The sequence below is a fragment of the Cricetulus griseus genome, chromosome 8 (assembly GCF_003668045.3).
Source record: "Cricetulus griseus strain 17A/GY chromosome 8, alternate assembly CriGri-PICRH-1.0, whole genome shotgun sequence".
In the NCBI taxonomy this organism is placed as follows: Eukaryota; Metazoa; Chordata; class Mammalia; order Rodentia; family Cricetidae; genus Cricetulus; species Cricetulus griseus.
The window spans coordinates 46090145-46109268 of NC_048601.1; the positions used below are offsets into that span (position 1 = coordinate 46090145).

The 19124-nt window shown below is 41.8% G+C and overlaps 1 protein-coding gene across 9 annotated transcripts in view; it reads right to left on the minus strand.

Moving 5' to 3' along the window:
* Window positions 1-19124, minus strand: part of Mitf (melanocyte inducing transcription factor) — a 213205-nt gene that overhangs the window by 178817 nt on the left and 15264 nt on the right. The window contains exons 1-2 of one of the 9 annotated variants that reach the window (XM_027428954.2): window positions 16499-16676; window positions 15526-15593 (exon numbers count right to left, since the gene is read on the minus strand). The exons of 6 other annotated variants lie outside the window; for them this stretch is intronic. Coding sequence is in view for 2 of the 3 variants with exons in the window: in XM_027428953.2 (XP_027284754.1) it covers window positions 14374-14426 (53 nt within the window). In the remaining variant the exon portion in view is untranslated. Of the gene's footprint in view, window positions 1-14373; window positions 14557-15525; window positions 15594-16498; window positions 16677-19124 lie in introns of those variants that run through there. 2 more of the 9 variants (XM_027428953.2, XM_035448533.1) reach the window with 2 other exon arrangements.

Consider the following 19124-nt stretch of genomic DNA (forward strand, 5'->3'; position numbering starts at 1 on the left):
AGCCTTCAAATAAAGTCATGCTCTAAAGATATCTTTACATGCCCAAAGGAAAAATCTCTCATTCTAAAGGAAAGTTTTAATTTTATTTGATATGTAAGGGTGTTCTGGCTGAATGTTTATCTGTGTGACACATGTGTGCCTGGTGTGGACAGAGCCAGAAGAGAGAGTTAGATCCTCTAGAACTGGAGTCACAGACAGTTGTAAGCTGCCAGGTGGTGCTGAGAATTGAACCTTGGTCCTCTGGAAGAGCAGCCAGCACTCTTGATGACTGAGCTGTCTCCCCAGCCCTCTCATTTATTTTCAGTTGCCCTTGTCCCCCCAGAACCCTTCTATATTGTAACTTGGGTATCTAATTGCCAGAGCTTCGTATTCTTGCATTTCTTTGCCTACTTAATGGCTGGATGCAAGTCTCCCCTATCACTAAAGTACGGGCGATTCCTAGTCAAATGCTAGTCCAGTGGTTCTCAGCTTTCCTAATGCTGTGACCTCTTAATACAGTTCCTCATACTGTGGTGACCCCCAAGCATAAAATTATTTTCATTGCTACTTCATAACTGCAATTTTGCTACTGTTATGAGTTATAATGTAAATAACTTATATGCAAATGGTCTTAGATGACCCCTGTAAAAGGGTTGTTTGACCCCTTCACAAAAAGGAGCTGTGACCTACAGGTGAAGAGTCAGTGTGCTAGAGAAAGCTCTAGATTTCTCAATCACCATTCATCATTCTATGTTCGACTTGCTGTGTCATTCTCTTATTTGCTTTCTAAAATAAAAGGGGGAAGCTGAACTTAAAGACTTATTGCAAAACAATGCAGAGGTCTAAATATAGTTATTATAGTGACAATGACCCAAATGACTAGTATGGAAAATGCTAACAATACTGGAATCAGTAGTTATTTACTCCCTGAAAGATGCATGACTATCAGCTGCAGATGGGATTTGACATCGGAAATTTAAGCTATGTTCTTATGAGCTCAACCATAGTCAACACAGGAAGTGGATATAGACATGACTTGAACAGTGTTTGTTCACTTCTTATTACTCTTTTAGGAAATTTTACTTCCCCTTGTTTTCTATATCATTTTCCATGAACGTTGACCCTTTGATCTTTTGGGACTTATAAAATCATTCATGCTTGATTATAAGTCTTTTCAATGTATCAAAGGGATTCATTTGGATAACTATCCCACTAATTACAGGAAGAAGTAAACCTCAACATTAATGTCCATTTTATCATATTCATTTCGACATAGTGTTGGGGAATCTGCCTTGAAATGTAATGCTGTATATAACGGGGTAGTAGTAGCAATAAAAACAATGGAAGCTTAAATAGTAATAGAACAATTATAAGAAAAGTCTTAAACACACTCATGACTTACTTAATGTGAAGGTTAATCCTCATTGTCAACTTGATGGGATTCGGAGTCACCTAGGGGATACACCTCTGGACTTGTCTGCAAGGGGCATTTCCAGAGAGCTTTAGGGAAGGAGAGAAGAACCAACCACCCTGAAAGTGGCAGCACTATCCTGTACAGTGGGGTCTCAGACTGGGTAAAAAGAGATAAAGCACAGTGGGCATCTCTCTCTGCTTCCTCACTACAGATGCTCAAGCTCCTGCTACCATACCATCCCTACCATGATGAACTGGACCCCCACAAACCATGAACCCAAATAACCTCTTCCTTTCTTGCGTTCTTTGTTGGATGTTTTATGACAGCAGAAGAATGAACATACAGAGTAGTCCATGTTCTAACCACTGACTAAACATTTAGCACATACTGATTTCTCACATGGTTTTTCCACAATCACCCCCACATTATAAAATGAAACTGAGGCTCATAGATGCTAAGACACTTCTTTATGGCTCCATTGTGGTAACGGAGCCGAGTCAGGCCTCTCAATCATAATGAAAACATTTGCATGTCACTTAACAGAGACCAGGAGCTGCTCTGAGCACTTGACAAATTCTAACTCAGTTAATGAGCAGGAAAACCATATGTAGCTGTCTTACTACTACTCTACATGGGGAAACCATCCATGATACAGGCTAGTGAGTAACAAAACGTGGCTAAGCCAGTAAGCCACAGAGGCAGGGTTCAAATCCAGGTGAGGGCCCCTCCGAAGTCCATCACTTAACTACCCACTTTCACGCTATCCAGTGTACTGTCCCCCTACCCAGTGTACTGTCCCCCTAACCAGTGTACTGTCCCCCTATCCAGTGTACTGTCCCCCTAACCAGTGTACTGTCCCCCTATCCAGTGTACTGTCCCCCTATCCAGTGTACTGTCCCCCTATCCAGTGTACTGTCAGTGTATATCACTCTATTCAATGCACTGTCCCCTTATAAAATAATAATATTGACGGGGGTGTGCTGTTCTCGTTCATTAATTCAAGAAATCTTCACAATAACTGAAGGTAGTTGATGTTTTTATCTCCATTTCACTTTATGGATGAGAGTTCTGGGGTTTAAAGACGTGAACTGAGTAACTGAGGGTTACCCAACTAACAAATGCCACACAAGTAAACACAAAACAGCCACATCTAGGTTTCACTCTGATTCCTTGCTTCCTCAATTTTTTTTTCCCAAAGCATGAATGGCTGGGAAACAGTATACATCATATTTTCCATGTTCAGCTTGTGCACTTTATGCTCTGACTATTCATATATCCCTTTGAGCTGATCTTCTGGGATCTAGTATACCTCAACGCCCTGTATAACAACGCACATTTTCTCTATGCATCAGACACACCAACTCAGCTAGGGGAAAGCCATCTTGTTTCCATCAATAATTAAGGCATTTGACTTCAGAAATGAAGTCCACAGCTACTATTCTTTATACAGTCAAAAATCCTGCCTTTTCTTCTGGAGAAATACCTGTTACGTTTTCTATTCCTACCTCTTATATGTTTCAATCTACAAGTTAAAACAAACTCTGCTATGGTAAGGACAAGCAACACTTTCTCCGTTCCTTTTAGGTTAAGTGGAATGGGGGCACCAACTGCATTAAAGATCAGTTTGGGAAACAGAAGCAAAGAGCAGAAACACAACTATAGTTATATAAATTGATAAATCATAGCCTTGCATGTCAGGCCACACCAATTAAAGAATGCTGATTTGTATGATTCACTAAATTCTGACTTGTGCCAAGACAATCTTAATAAAACTACCACAAAGCCACAGACTGAGTCATAGTAGGGACAGAAATCACATCACATCTCCTATATCTTTGGATAATATCCCGAATTGGTAACAGTTGTTATCTAAGCTAGGATGGGCACAGACATTTCATGCATATAAGAGAAAACATGAAGTTTGCCTTCCACCATCTAATCTCCTGCTCATGGAAAGACTGAATTAACCCAGAGTATTTCTAAAAAGCCTATCTGTGCCCTTGTCTGGTCTAACCTCTAGAAATATAATCGTGAACACAACAGCTATGAGCTCTGGCCTCGGGGAGGTAGAAACCAGACCCCAAATACACAGAAGAACATAGAAGTAAAAAGATCAGGTTCTATAAAGGAAGGGTATGGTAGCCCAAGTCAGATGAGGGGGAAAGGAAGTGAAGAAGCAAGCTTTCACATTGAGAGTGTTACAGGAAGCAAACGGAAGAATGGTGGGCAGATGTTGGAGATGGCAGCAAGAAGGTATGTCAAGGCCTACAGTTTAAAGGAGAAATAACTCCAGTCCCTCACCTCAGGCCCCTCACCTTTCCTGCCCTCAGTTTCACACCCACTCTGTGACAGTTCTTACAAGCAGAGTTTGTTGCCTCCTAAGCATTATCAGAGGGGCAGCTCCCAGGCCTCACCCTTTTGAGAATTGCAGCCCTGTAGCCAGGATCACTCCCCTCATCCACATCTCACTCCTCAGTATCAATGAGGAGTCAGCCAAAAGGCCAGTCTGGGAGAAGAGTAGACCTTAGAAAGCTGTTCCAGAACTCTTGACCTAGAAACTTAGTTCTGGGCTTCCCAAGAAAAAACTAATCCACAGAAGAGGAGGAAGGTGTCAGATCCAGCCATGAATGACATGACTGAGCTCCATTGGCCCTGGCAGTTCACATTGAGGCCTGAAGACATGGCAAGGAAAAGGAAGGACTTTTCCACATTGCACTAATGAACTGACCATCCATGATACCAGATGGTCTGGGCACCATCTAGAAGGGACACCAGAACAATAAAGAAAGCAGGAGAAATGTTCTGGGAGAGGCAGAGGGCTAAGATTCCCCAAGCATATTCTAGAGTAATAAAAGATGGCCCCTACACTACCTCTAGAGAAGGCTAATTATAGGCCCTTGATGTGCAAAACAGCATGATGCCATTTTGGGGAGGAGCCAAAGTGCTCAGGGCTATAGAAGAGAGTCTGCCAGGTCCTGGCACATTTTACCCTATGTGGCACTGGGGCTCAATGGATATTGCAAACAACTTCTTGAAAACTGGTGGGAAGATGTACCTGAACATCAACTATGATGAAGGCTCTCACAGGCCTCCAACTAGCCAGCCCTTATTCCCCTCTCTCCTGAGATGGCTAGGGTTCTGCCTTAACCCAGACCATTTCCCCCTACTCAACTTTCGAGAACTTTTGTCCTGTTTATTACTGTGTCCCAGGTGATTGATAGCTCAGTGTAACACCCAAAACTTTAAAGCTAACTTCTGTGCCCCATATACCACTAAGGTTACAGACAATGGCTAAGATGCATGATTCCCCACAAATTTCACCTGCAAGCAAGCAAGCTTTAACATCAACACATAAACCTACTTCACAATTTGCAAGGTTTTCAATGTAAGATAGTTATGGGAATATTTTCAAAAATAAGGGGCAGTAAGATCATTTACACATTAGTCACCCAGTTCTACATGCTCAAAGAGAAATGCACTCAGACATGTATATGGAACATCCAGCACCCTGAAACTGGGATGGGCTGATCTAGTGGAGCTGGTAGGTCATTAAAAATGGGCACTCTAAGCTCCTTTTGATGGTGGTGGGTTTGAGTTTTAATTAAAGGTGGTGGTCCACACCTTTAATCCATGCACTTGGGAGGCAGAGGCAGGAGATCTTTGTGATTTCAAGGCCAGCCTTTTCTACAAAGTAAGTTCCAGGACAGCCAGAACTTTTACACAGAGAAATTCTGTGTAGAAAAACAAAATACAAAATCAGAATGAAAAAAGAAAGACGGAGAGCACTGTGTTGCAAGAAGAGAAAAAATCAAATTTCAGAATGCTGAATATAGTTGCCTCTAATGGGTACAAAGCCATAGGTTAGCTGATCTCTGGATTCTTGTTGGGCTGGGGGAAGGTGGTCACAAGCATGTGCCACAGCACAAAGGGACACCATAGGACAATTGTGGGAGTTGATGCTCTCCTTTCATGGCATGGGTCCTGAAGATCAATCTAGGGTGGACTTGCTTGATAGCAAGTACATCTACCCACTGAGCCTTCTTGCTGGCCCCTGATCTCCAAATTCTTTTACCACTGTGTCCCATCACACTGGACCACTGTCTATATTATCAACCCTGGTATTCCTCTGATGAGAAGTTTATACTGGCCTTCCATTTACAATAAGTAAAATGCTAAGATATCACAGACCCCATGGGTCTGCCTTTGGTCAGATGACATTTCTTCTCTAACCACTCCTACCCATCTTCTCCACTTCCAACATTTTCACTCTGCTCATCTTCTCCCAGGTAGCAATGTCAAGATGTGCTTCCTGAATCAATCACATCTATTCAGGGACCATGGACTTACCCCTGCTGTTTGCTATACTTTTCCCTTAATGCCTTCATGTGTCTTCTTGAGGCCTTTCCTCAGTTGCCATTTTCTCATCAAGTCTTTCCTTGTCCACTCAGTTTTAAGTTACAAATCACCGTAAACCTACCTATGCTTTCTCTTTTTCCCAAATATTTATCATCATTTAGCATATATATATTTCACTTACTTTAATAGTTGTTTCTTCATGTATATTTAGTTTTACATGCCAAAACACACACACACAAGAAAGCCCCAAATTCTTTTACCACTGTGTCCCATCACACTGGACCACTGTCTATATTATCAACCCTGGTATTCCTCTGATGAGAAGTTTATACTGGCCTTCCATTTACAATAAGTAAAATGCTAAGAGCCCACCAATTTAGCATCCCACTGTATTCTTTACACCAAAGCAAATGCCAGGTACATGGGAAAACCTCAGTTATAACTCTCCAATAGCTGGTTCCATGAATTGATGGATAGAGTTAAAACATGGCCCAAATCCAGAGAATTCAACAGCTGTGAAATGTCTGATAGTGTCCAGCAGCTCCCGGGACACAGCTTATGGCATGTGTGACACCTACCATCATTATGTGGGCCACTCCTGAACTGACACCCACTGCAAACCTGCATGACGGTCAGTGAACTAAGAAATGGAGTGACAAAAAGGTTTATCAAGCAAACCACTGGGAAAGGAAGCTAACAAGCTGATGTACTTTTTATCAGGAGTAAAATACTCTTCCATGTACACACACGGGGGGGGGGGGGGCTGCAGAGCCTCCCTGTGCAGTCACAGCCCAAAAGGAAGAGAGATGGACCACTTTGACTGGACATCCTTGAAAATGAGCCAAATTTCAAAAACTTTCTGGCACAAGCCAACATTTGCCATTAAGTCTGAATGGCTGGCACAGTTCAATTTCCATGCATCATTGTAAATATAAAACATGAGCCTTCAATTATAATTTAATGATGGATATATAAAGGAAGATATTAAGCATGGCCAAAAATAAAGCAGTAAGAGCCATGAGTAGAAATTTAAACTACCTAATATTTGGCCTGGCCATCAAGGGGAAAAAACAGTAATATCCAGCCAGGCTCAAACTTACATAAGGAGTTATGTTTTTTCATGCTTAAGAAGCCAATAAAGGCCGGATGGTGGTGCACACCTTTAATCCCAGCACTCAGGAGGCAGAGGGATGTGGATCTCTGTGAGTTGAGGCCAGCCTGGTTTACAGAGCAAGGTCCAGGACAGGCTCCAAAGCAATACACAGTAACCCTGTCAAGAAGAAGAAGAAGAAGAAGAAGAAGAAGAAGAAGAAGAAGAAGAAGAAGAAGAAGAAGAAGAAGAAGAAGAAGAAGAAGAAGAAGAAGATTTGAATTTTGAATCCAGGTTCCATCTCACCACACTCATACCTGAAATAGCCAAAACATACACCACAAATAGCCTGCCTGGGCTTCACACACACACACACACACACACACACACACACACACACACACACACACACACACACACACACACACACACACCCCAATCCTAATGGACAAAAACAATATACCTGAGACCCCAATGTCTTGCTAATTTCCATTCTAGCTTAGAGCTTTCGAATCAAAAACATGTAACTTGAAAAATGGCAAGGTTTCTCATGCCCATTCCCAGCCATCCTAGCAGTCCCACTCAAGCATAGAGCAGGCTATCTAACCTAGTTCTCCACACCATATCTCCTAACCAAGATGAGCACCCTGCCACACTTGAAAATATTTTTGCTAGAGGAGTACGGCTGGTCACAGTAAGTTCAAAGATGGGCCAGTTTTAAATGGCATTAACTTCACATGGAATAGTTATCATCGTCATAAGTAGCAGAAGAGTTGGTGAACATACTCTAGCATTGACTGCAATTTTAATGCTTTCTTTCTAAATTCCTGGTTTCTGTAGTGAGGTCTAAGATGGTGACAGGTCATCTCAGGCAGTTCTGTATGTGCTGTGCCCCATTTGGGGAATCCTTCCTGGTGACAAATGGCACCCAGATGGAGAGTTAGTTATTTGTGTCCATTCAAAACCATTAAGCCTATTAACTGTGACTTAGACCAAGTCTAATAAACAGCTGCCATCCCAACAGGAAATGAGGTAAGCTGGCTTTCAGAGTTATTTAAGCAAACATTCAAAGCAAAGATACCTCACAAGAGGCCTCTCGTGACATCTTCCTGCCCAATTTAAAGCAGAGGTCACTGGGGAATCACACTTTATGCATTTTAGTTGGATGAAGTGACCAATTAAGAGTCCCTAAATATTGTCCAAGACTCTCTGGCCATCTCATATATGAAAACAGCAGGCACACAAAAAATACTTAGGAACCCAACATGAAATACATCCAGCACTGCCTACCTCAAGTCAAGTCAGGGTATCCTACACCATCCTACACATGAGAGGAAGTATGCAAGAGACATTGGGTTGCTTTATGTATTTTTGTAGCAGTTAAGTAACATGTTCACCTCAAACTGTGGATACTCCCAGGTATTTGTTAACACTAGTCTATAACATTCCATTTCCCAAATGAAATTATTCTCGTCTTTTGTCTAGTTCTCACAACTAGGAAGAACCTCTAATTTAATATGTTTCAAATCCACTTGGCTTCCACAATTACTTACTGCCTACATTCAACCCACTGGGACTTGGCTTGACCTGCCATAGACCATGACCTTATTTATTCTGCCTTTTGTTAGTATCATTTCTTGCTCTCGTGCCATCAAACATGAAAGGAGTTGAAGGCAGGAACATTCACCTCTCCGGTGTGCACAGTAATGCTTGGGGAACAATGAATTCAAAGATTCTCAATCTTGGATGCAACTTCGTTGAAAGTCGCCAACTAGTCTAATAGCTTCAAGGCCAAAGCTACTCAAAAGATTAGCTTCAGGTGTAAATACGATGAAATCATTCCAAGATATTAACCTAACCACTGGATGTGTTTATTTTTCTACTTGGAAAACTGGACCAACCCTAAGGAATGATCTTCTTCCCCAGCTAGGTGACTCTGAATAATAATTTCCTTCAATGGTGATGAGATCCTCAGGATTTCCTGGAATGAGCAGCTACCCAGTGGGGCATCATTACCAGTCCCTTTTAGGTTAAAACTATGTCAAAATAGTTTGGAATTTCATGAAATATGGTATATATGGTATCATATATATTATGAAAGTCACCAGCCTGCTTTCGTAATAAACATTATTATGATAAAAAATACATTCTTGAATATGCATGTTATATATGTGTATATAATATGTATATGTGTATGTGTACGAATGGAAGTGCAGGGTTAAGTTTTACTCCCATACTAGGTTTCCAGATTTAGCAAATAAAAATATAGGCTGTCTGTCCATTTAAATTTAAATAAGCAATTTTTTAATCTCAGCATGCTGTAAATTACTTGGCACATATGCGAACTAAAAATTGTTATCTGTTAAAAATTAATTGGGCATCCATTATTTAGAATGCAAATGTATCCCTCACCCAGTAATTGTAATATTAAGTCTTAAGTTTAAAATAAAAAAAGGCAGGCATAATGGGATATAGAATAATCCCACATACTCAGGAGGCTGAGGCAAGAGAATTGTCAGTTGTCACAAGTTCAAGGCCAGCCTGGTCTATGAGTTCCGGTCTAGTCAAGGATACATAACAAGAGCCACACACCGCACACTGAGAAAAGCACATAGCAGCAAGTGTATTTTACACAACACTAATTTTCAGACAGAACAAAATGCCAGTCAGAAGGTAGTATTATAGCACATTCTAGAAAGCACAATACAAGGAGGCTACAAAAGGTGGCTGAGTAAGGAATGATGAGAGAAAATTAAGTGCCCGGTATTGTGCTAAACCCTCTGTACATATAATCTCGTGTAATTCCCAACACATCCTTATGAGGTAACAATTATTATTATCATCTTCGTCGTTATCATTGTACAGATAAGTTAGTTAAGACACAAAGAGAACACACTGCCCATTGTCACGCAGCAGTAGAGCAGGCATACAAACCCAGGCAAGTTGAAGGAAAGGTCTTACGTGCTTAACCACCACCTCATTTCACAGGAGAAGAGACAGAGGGCCCTAATCATCCACCTAGACTCACCCAGCTGCTTTCCAACACAGCTGAGCTTCAGACCTAGAATAAGCTGACTCCACAGCTCTTACAGCAGCAGGCTACTGCCTGTGCCAATCATGCAAAATAGGGAAGGCAAACTCTCTGGCCAAACCTGCAACCCCTAGCTGTAGTGATCAGCTCTGAGGCTTTTTCTTCCTAGGAATTTGTCTCACTCAGGCAGCTGAATCTTGACTCTGCATCATTATGGACAATGCTGGCCTGGATGAGGACCTTAGGGGAACATTTCTATTTGGTGGAGGAATTGAATGCCATTCCTATACCAAAACATCTCTTTACAGTATGGCGCTTCTCTGGCCTCTGTCAGTCTTGCTGCCTTGAAGCCAATTCTTACTCCTCGATGCAAATCCCAAGCACCGGCAACAACAGGAACACAGACAGGAAAGTAGCCATCAAAGCCACCTTTAAGGTCCACAAGACCTAAGACTTTTCTTGGATTGTGAACTAAAGGGCCAGGATTATTCCTTAGAAAGTATGGAGAAATGTCTGGAACTTTGCCTGAAACAGATCTGCCTATGAGAATCCCCAAATGCTTCGCTGTAGGTCCTGTGCATGCATGCAAGCATATGCCATGCGAGACATGGGCCTTATCTGCATATCTAACTACACCTTTCAACTCTTGTCATAGGAGCATGCCATGAGTCTATAATTAGCTGGAGGAAAGAAATGTATGTGGACAAGATGAACAAATAGAATGCCCATCAAGGATTCAAAGACTGTTCTCCACTTGGAGCAGAGGCTTCCAGAGAGCTGAGACCATGTCTGCTTTATCCATGATGCTGGGTTCAGAAGAGGCTCCTGACTATGTGATGAAGGACTGTCGATGGATGAATGGGTGACCAATCACTTTACTGTCACCAGCAGGTAGTATGCCAGCCTTACTTTTGTCCTCACTGCCCTTGAAATCTGTAATGGAGGATATTTTCACCCTCTTGCAAGCATCACTCATCTTCATGGAGGCATAGCACACATGTTTTGTCATTTTTCACAAAGAAGTTTCACCAGGAACAGCGGTTCTCAGCCTGTGGGTCCTGACCCCTTGGGGGTTGGGGAGGCGGTCAAAGGATCCTTGCACAGGGGTTGCATATCAGATAACCTGCATATGAGATATTTCCTAACAGTAGCAGAGTTACAGTTATGAAATAGCAATGAAATTGTTCAATGGTTAGGGGTCATCACAACAGGAGAAACTGTATTAAAGGGTCATGTGTTAGGAAGGTTGAGAACCACTGATCTAGAACCTTCTGAACCAGGACAAGAGATGTAGCCGTGCTCCAGATCATCCTCCAAGTGGCAACTGCAGCATTGTCCCTCACCTACACAGATCCAGGCAAGCTCCCTGGAGCTCCAGTCACACTCTAGGACTTCCACCTGGAACGCTTTTCTCTCATTTCTTTAGCAATGCCCTTTCAGTGATAAAGTCAAGTTCACTCCTGCTAGGAGACATTTCTGCCCAGGCCATGGTCCTCCAAAAGAACTACCTTTCTGTCTTTTAGATGCACAGCAACAATTACAGATTTAGCCCCATATTTATGCCACAGTGAGCTGCAAGAAGACAGATCCTGGCCAGGTTGTGGTGGTGCACACCTTTAATCCCAACACACGGCAGGCAGAGGCAGGCAGATCTCTGTGAGTTTGAGGCCAGCCTGGTCTACAAAGCTACACAGAAAAACCCTGTCCCCCCCGCCCCCGCTGCCAAAAAAAGATAGATCCAGTGTCTTATAGGCAGACATTTTATCCCCAGCACAGATAGTCCAGAATGCAGTAGGTATCAATACCCATATGGTGCATGTATAAAAGTCAAAGGAAAAGGGGGAGAAACTGTGGGTCTCATCATCTCTTCATCTCTTACTCCACTAGAGGAATACTAACTGGGCTATTGATTAAGTTGTACATACATGTGCTGATATTTCAAAACAATCTGAAGGAGAGGCCAAGGGTGCATGTTGCTACCATGGCTGTTGTTTAGGTCAATGCCTGCTGACCAACAAGTGTCAAAGGGTGTTGCTGACTTCGAACAATGAAAAAAAGCCTCAAAGTCAAAGAAGCAGAGTAAAACACCTCAGAAAGAAAGCTTCTGAGAAAGCACATGGCTTCATCTACCCTACTACAGTGAGTGGTAGAAACAGAAGACTGTGCTACTGGAGTTGCAAAGGACCTTGGGCAGCTGAGAAAGAGGTTCACAATTCCCACCAAGGAGAAGCAAGCACCCTTCCCAGTCAGCCCTTATCTATTCCTTCCCTTTCACTGGACAAGAGAAGAGATAGACTCCTCATAAACAGTAAGTCAGGGTCCAACAATTAGTTACTGCACAGCTGATCCTACAACCAGGATTTCCAATGGATTCATTCATACATTGATTCATTCGATATTTACTAAGGAATTGCTAGCTCTACCATGGTGCTACTTGTGGGGATAAAATAAAGCATGCATAATCACCAATCTAGTAAAATTTGCAGTTCACTTAGTGCTTAATCTATAGCTTCTCCTAAAACATTCCAAATCTCAATTCAAACATCACCACCATCAGAGGAAATGTTAGTAGTTATATACAGATCTCAAAGCAAAAAGATATCCAGAGGTTCAACCAAGATACTTCATCCTAACAATATTGAATTGACGCTTAACAGTTCTTCAAATAATCAAATGCTATTTCATACTCTCAAGCTATATTTTTTATCTTAAAATTAAACTAAATCGACTCAGTGAAAGTCAACAGCAAAGTTCCCATTGCCACCTCACATCAAACAGTCAAGACACACACATGATTTCCATCTATAACTCTGCTGTTAAATCTTTTCTCTCAAAACAATGAGAAATCAATTAGTGAGAAAATGAACAGTGAAAGGGAGTACTCTACAATCTGAAAATGTTTTAATCAAGAGAAAAAAAAAAACTTCAAAAAAGCAATCATTCCAAGACAGAAATATTTACATATCTATAATTTTCACTTTAGAGTTTCTATTTTGACTTTGTGGAGTAAACATCATATTTCAAATGCACATAGGTTTGCAAAATTCCAAAGCACCAAGGAACACTTGTTTCTCTAAGGTTAAAAAAAAAAAAAAAAAAAAAAAAAGACACATTCTGGTCATATTCTAAACAGGACACCAAAAAACAAAACCAATACTATAAACAAACAAATCTTAGCTATAGCCATTGAAATAATCCAAATAGTTTCCATTCCAGGGAAAATCATAAGTCAGCAGTTTGCAAATGGATGCTTTTTCTAAATACACGAAATAAGCAAAAACCTCAGCACAGGAAAGTGCGAATGCTGAACCCTTCTATTTCTGCTTCCATGGGGCTCAGTTCAATCAATAGAGCCAAAGAGGGCATGGCTGTCCTGATGCTCACTCCAGGTGGCAGCCACACAGGCCTATCGAAAGCCTGGGGAATTCCCAGAACAGGTTCTTAGAGCCATCATTCAAACCACCAGAGAGCCTGAGGCCTGGCCATGAAGCTACTAGAGACAGGAGTGGAGACAGAACAAATGTGTGAGGGTGGCAGACATTCTAAACAAGAGAACAAGGGGGTCTGAAGAGAGCACTCCTCAAAGAGCAAAGGCTTTGAAGAACTTAGCAAATGAGTCAGAACCTTTCACCTCATACCAAGAGCAGTCTGGAGCTGGCAAGAGACGATTGAGTAAAAATGCTCTATATAAGGAAACTTACTTAAGGGAAGTTGTGGAAAACTCTTCACCCAGAAGAGGGACGGGTCCAACAGTCCAACCTGTAAGATCCTGAGTGAGGAGCCAGTCTGGGGTTACTAAAGGTCACACCAGAGCTCCATCCTAAGGGCGACCTTATCTCTGGAGAAACAGAGGAAGAAACTTGAAAACTGTCTTCAGACAGAGAATTTGCTTCCAAGTCCCCAACCTCCCACAGGACTTGAAAGGACAATAATTAGTCCAGAAAAAAGCAAAATGAGGAAGTGGTATACTTTTACGATTTCTGTTAATTCCTACCAGCTGTAATTTAAGAAATTCAAGTGACATCAGCATTTTTTTCTGAACCAGCAAGAATGACAGCAGTGTAAGTGCAGAGTCATCTCAGGGGGAAAAGAAACAGGGGCAACTGGGGAACGCATCAGAAAACGTGGAAAATTAATTCACTTTGCAGTGAATCACTTCCACAGCTTCCAACACTAGCAGTGCCAAAAATAACATGAAAAAAAGTGGGGAAGGAAGCATAAGCACTCCAGCCCTGATCAAATGAGCCCCAGAAACTTCTAAAAAAGTGCACACTGAAACAAGTGAACTCAACGTTTCTAAACACAAACAAAAGCAATCCAGCCACTTCTGAGCAATGAGAGAAAAGAACCAACATTAAATAAAGAACAAAGTCCTACACACACACACACACACACACACACACACACACACACACACACACACACACACCACTAGAAGCAGTAACTGGAATGCACTGGTCAACATCTGCATTATTACGAACCGGTTAACATCTGTACTATTACCTTCTGGAAGAGAGGCATAAGGTCAATTCCATGATCTCTTCTTCACTCTTCATGCACAGAGGAAACAGCTGGTGGGAAAATCACTTACATGTTTTCAAGCTGCCTCCTTTTTGGTTCAAGAACAGACTGGAAATAGGTCTGAATTCCCAAGGAAAAGGCCAACCCTTGGCTCTTACTCAGGTCGAATCAGAAGGAGAAAACCAAGCACACCAAACTTGACCAACCTACAGAAGAAAGATGAAAACACTCACCAGGGCCACCCTGGCCCTCTGGCTGAACATAGAGTCCACACAACCAGCTCAGAAAGATTGTTATGGAGATGCCATTACAGCCGCTCAGCAGAAGGCTTACATGTGCCTTCTCTCAACACTGGAAAGGCTAAATTAGAGATACAGTGATAATTAATAGGATCCTTGGCAGCAGAAGCCAGCTTCTTTAGCAAACCTGTAATTGCTGCCTGCTTAAAATGACAGGGAACCCAGCCAGGAAGGAGGGAGGTGCTAACGATGATAATCATAAAAGGTAAGAAGACACTTTACATCAACAGGTTCCTGGGCTCCCATTCAAAAGTGTGTCCTTATCTATAGATTCAGGGAACGGTGAAGACAAATAAATGCAATGTCTTATCCAGGGGGACAAGAGCTCAATAATGCTTGTAAGGAAAAGACACAAACATAAACAATGAAAACAGATCACCCCTCCACAAAACCTCCAGTACCAGAAATGTCATCAGTTGCCTATTAGAACATGAAAATCATGATCAATATATACAAGACACCATACTACAAGAGAAAATTATTTCAAGAAACAGATATGCTTAGACTCAAACCTCCTTTGAATATATCAAGTGCCGGGATATCTTAGCAGCAGCCACAGACACTGCTCAGACAAGAAAACAATCCCCTTGTTTGCAAACTCTCTAGGAAGGAAAAGGTACATAGCTTTGAGGTTGTTTGACAACCTCAACAACAACAACTGAAGATCTCTGGCAAGGAAAAAGAGGAGTAGCCCACGATCTCAGGTCAACCTCCAACCCGAAGAACAAGACAGCCCATCACTGTAACAAACCAATTACCAAAACACTATCTAGACAAGATTTCCAGAAGGCCAATGCCCACAATGCACTCCCCACAAAGGACCAAAGCAATGTACCTCAACCATCTTCAGATGCCCAGAGACACGGAGAGACAAGTAGTCAACCTTCTGCCATGGACTGATGTCTGTGGAGATAAACCAGGGCAACAGGAACATAGTTTCATAATGAGTAATGCTGCCCAAAACTCTTCATAAAGCCAGCTTGGTAGGTGCAGGCGTTTTTCATTCACTCACAAAGAGGCTGGCTCTCCACAGCACTATGGAGAACTCCTGGTGGCTCTCCAACACTGACTGGTCATTGTTACAAACCTAAGGGCCTTTAATGAGGCTTAAGACTCAGCCCAGGAGTCCCTATTGATAACGTCTCCCAGAAGACTTTAACATTTCCTGTGGGAGTTAAAGATATGTGACAGATAAAGACTGGGGGAGCAAGAGCTCTCAGAACCTGAACAGTTGGTGCTTTTCTTCATGTGTGACAATGAAGTCCCTTTGAACTGTCCAGCTCTCTCCTCTCTTGCTATGCATAGTAAGAAGGTTTGCACTTCTATGCTATGGATCCAAACTTGCTTGGGAAACCCACTAAGTACATGGCTCACCATTAAAGCCATCAACTGGGAGGTTTATGGCTTCTTTCCTCTCTGTTAGATCATTACAACCTTTTATTGAAAATATTTAACTCAATACTTTACAATGACTAACGCTCTTAACACCCACATGTCAAGGCAGAAGTTATGCTCATTACACAACATTATGATGTTTCAAGAACTCTGGCATGTCAAAGATAAACAGTCCAAAAGGGAACAGACTGGCTACAACTTTATGAAGGCACACAAGAAAAGCAATTAGCAAGGTTTTTTTTTGGGGGGGGGGCAGTGGGTAAGAGAAATTAGTGAAAAACATCAAGACATTAGGAAGTACATGTTCAGTGGAGGAACACGATGCTGGGTATGTGAATATGAAGTCTGTTTGAAGCTATCAGGAAGCAACATTCAAGGAACAGCTTTAATAACCAGGGAAATGTACAACTTACCCACCATACCCTTGAGAATGATTAAGGGGCCAACATCTTATCTTCTGTGGGAGCTATCACAACCTATCTCCCCTTCCTCCTTCAGAAGTAACTTGGAAGACAAAGAGCTTTCTATCCAGGCATGCTTCGAGCACCTTTCATACACAGATCTATTTATCTTGGATTCAAATGTTCAGCCACACCCTGAGTCATTTGGTCTTTACTTCATCAGAAACCTAGTCCTCTTTCCATTCCAAAAGCAATGAGTTGTCACCCTTGCTCACCACCTGCCACTCCCTCTGAACCACAACACAGCCAGCACCCACCATAAAGTGGTGGAGAAAAGTGAGCACCCAAATTGGACAGTCCTAAGTTTAAATCTTGATGTCATCTTCATTTGAGTGGCCTAGCATCTCCAAGGGCAAGAAGATAGGCAAGTCTCCATTTCTTCAACTATAAAATGGACGCCCACCAATCTAATGTGAGAATTACATTATAAATTCTCACAGGAGATTGGCCAGTGCACACCTTTAATCCCAGCACTCGGGAGGCAGAGGCAGGCTGATCTCTGTGAATTCAAGGCCAGCCTGGTCTACCAAGAAAATTCCAGGACAGGCTCCAAAACAATACAGAGAAACCCTGTCTCTAAAAAACAAACAAAAAAAAATTTTAACATCTCACACCATACTTGTTGGGTAGCATATCATTTGATGTTTTCAAAATTCACAAAGGTATAAGTTATTCATTCTTGGTAGTTCAATTTCTAACACAGAAAAGTGTAGGAGAAAATAACAAAGGTAGTCGTCCTCATCCCAGGACAAAAGTGACATGTACACAAGCATACACACACACACACACACACACACACACACACACACACACACACACTTTTTATAGGACTATAGTACTCAAACACACAAGAAAGGCAAGCCAAACTACAACTTAAGTAAGATACAGGCCATAATAAGAGTTGTAAAAATGCTAGATGTTACTACTGGTGGCTTTTTGTGTTTTCTTGTTTTAATAAATTGTGTGTCTGAAACTAGTTCCTCTCTCCTTCCTTCTAAAAAATCCCAAGCACTAATAACCGATACTCAGCTAATGTTTTCAAAAATTACTGCTGATAACCTTAATATGCTGGTTTCCTGTTACAGGAGTTAATCAAAATCACCACCTGCAAGCTCCAGGCCCTGAGTGAGCCAGACCTGGGCACTTCAGAACTATCTGCACCAGCATTTCTATTCCATCTGCTTCTACTGGATTCTTCAGTAGAGACCTCATAGTTTATCTGTCTCCAACTCCGCCCCACCAAGGACTTGACTCTCATGTCCCATCTTCCTAAATAATGAACAAAATGAACTATACCACAGTCAAAAGCACTATACCTGAACAGTGAAGCCCAGAGAATATCAACAATTTAGCAGTGATGGGTCAGGAAAAATGGAAGGCCGAGTTCTTTCATTAGCATGACTCATGTGCAACCCACCACATCTAAACTGTAGGAGTATAGCTGCAAGAAGACCATTTTCAGCAAAGTCAGTTTTCATTATTTATGGGTTCCCCATTTTCAAATTCAGTTGGTAAGTAAAATCTGGAATGCCAAATATCAACATGTGTGGCTTTCTTGTAATTAATGGTGGGCATGTATAGAATAGCAAGACATCCAAGTAGACAATGCACACACTCCCAACTGAGGTCAAGTAAGGTTAGGACCTGCCATCCTACTTCCGAACTCATCATCCACTGTAGACAAGCATCCCTCCACAGTCTGTCAGTGCGTGTTTGTATTTTGTGTTGCTGACCCCACTACTTAAACAGTTCCTGAGGCTGGGCCACTGCCTCTCATGCTGCTACATGTTTAAGGAGGTTGTCAGGTGGGGAGACATGAGACATGAGATTCAGACATGAGATTCAATGTCACTGGTCAGCTCAATGTTAACTAGTCAATAATAGCCATAAAATACAGTGTCTTAAACAAAAAAAAAAAAATGCACTTAAGACAGTTATGCAATGATTGGTTAACAAAAAGTGTTGGGACCAGGGGCTCTGGGAATTGCCCCAGTAAAAACTCAATATTTGCAAGTTTGACAGTTTTGGTGGTTTTATAGAACATAACCACCAAAACTAAGGTGTGCTGGCTGTACTTTATTGTGCCTTTTAGCAACAAGAACAGCAATCCCCTGTCTACCCATTTACTGTACTGAGGGTTGTGGATACTGGGCACTTTACATGCCATTGCTGCTGTCCCAAGAGGGAAATTCTATCAATAATCTTATTATACAAGAGAGAAAACTTAGGCTCAGAAAAACCTAACAAAGGTAAAGTCTGAAACCATTTCCCAGAAGAGCTCTTTGAATCCTGGGAAAAAACAAAAAAACATAAAAACCTTTATCCAATTCTAACTTGGGGTTTTCTTGTATTTTTAGTTTTTGAAATGGATTCTTGGATATCCGAGGCTACACTGAGGATGACCTGGATCTTCTGGACCTTCTGATCCTCCAGCCTCCACCTTGAGAGAATTGAGATTAAAGGTGTGTGCCACAAAGCTGGCTTTAGCTGGTGCTGGGGATACACCCCAGTGTTGTGCTAAGCACTGCAACCAATCTATGTACCTGGTACATTTTGGTTATTATTTAATCAAAAAAAA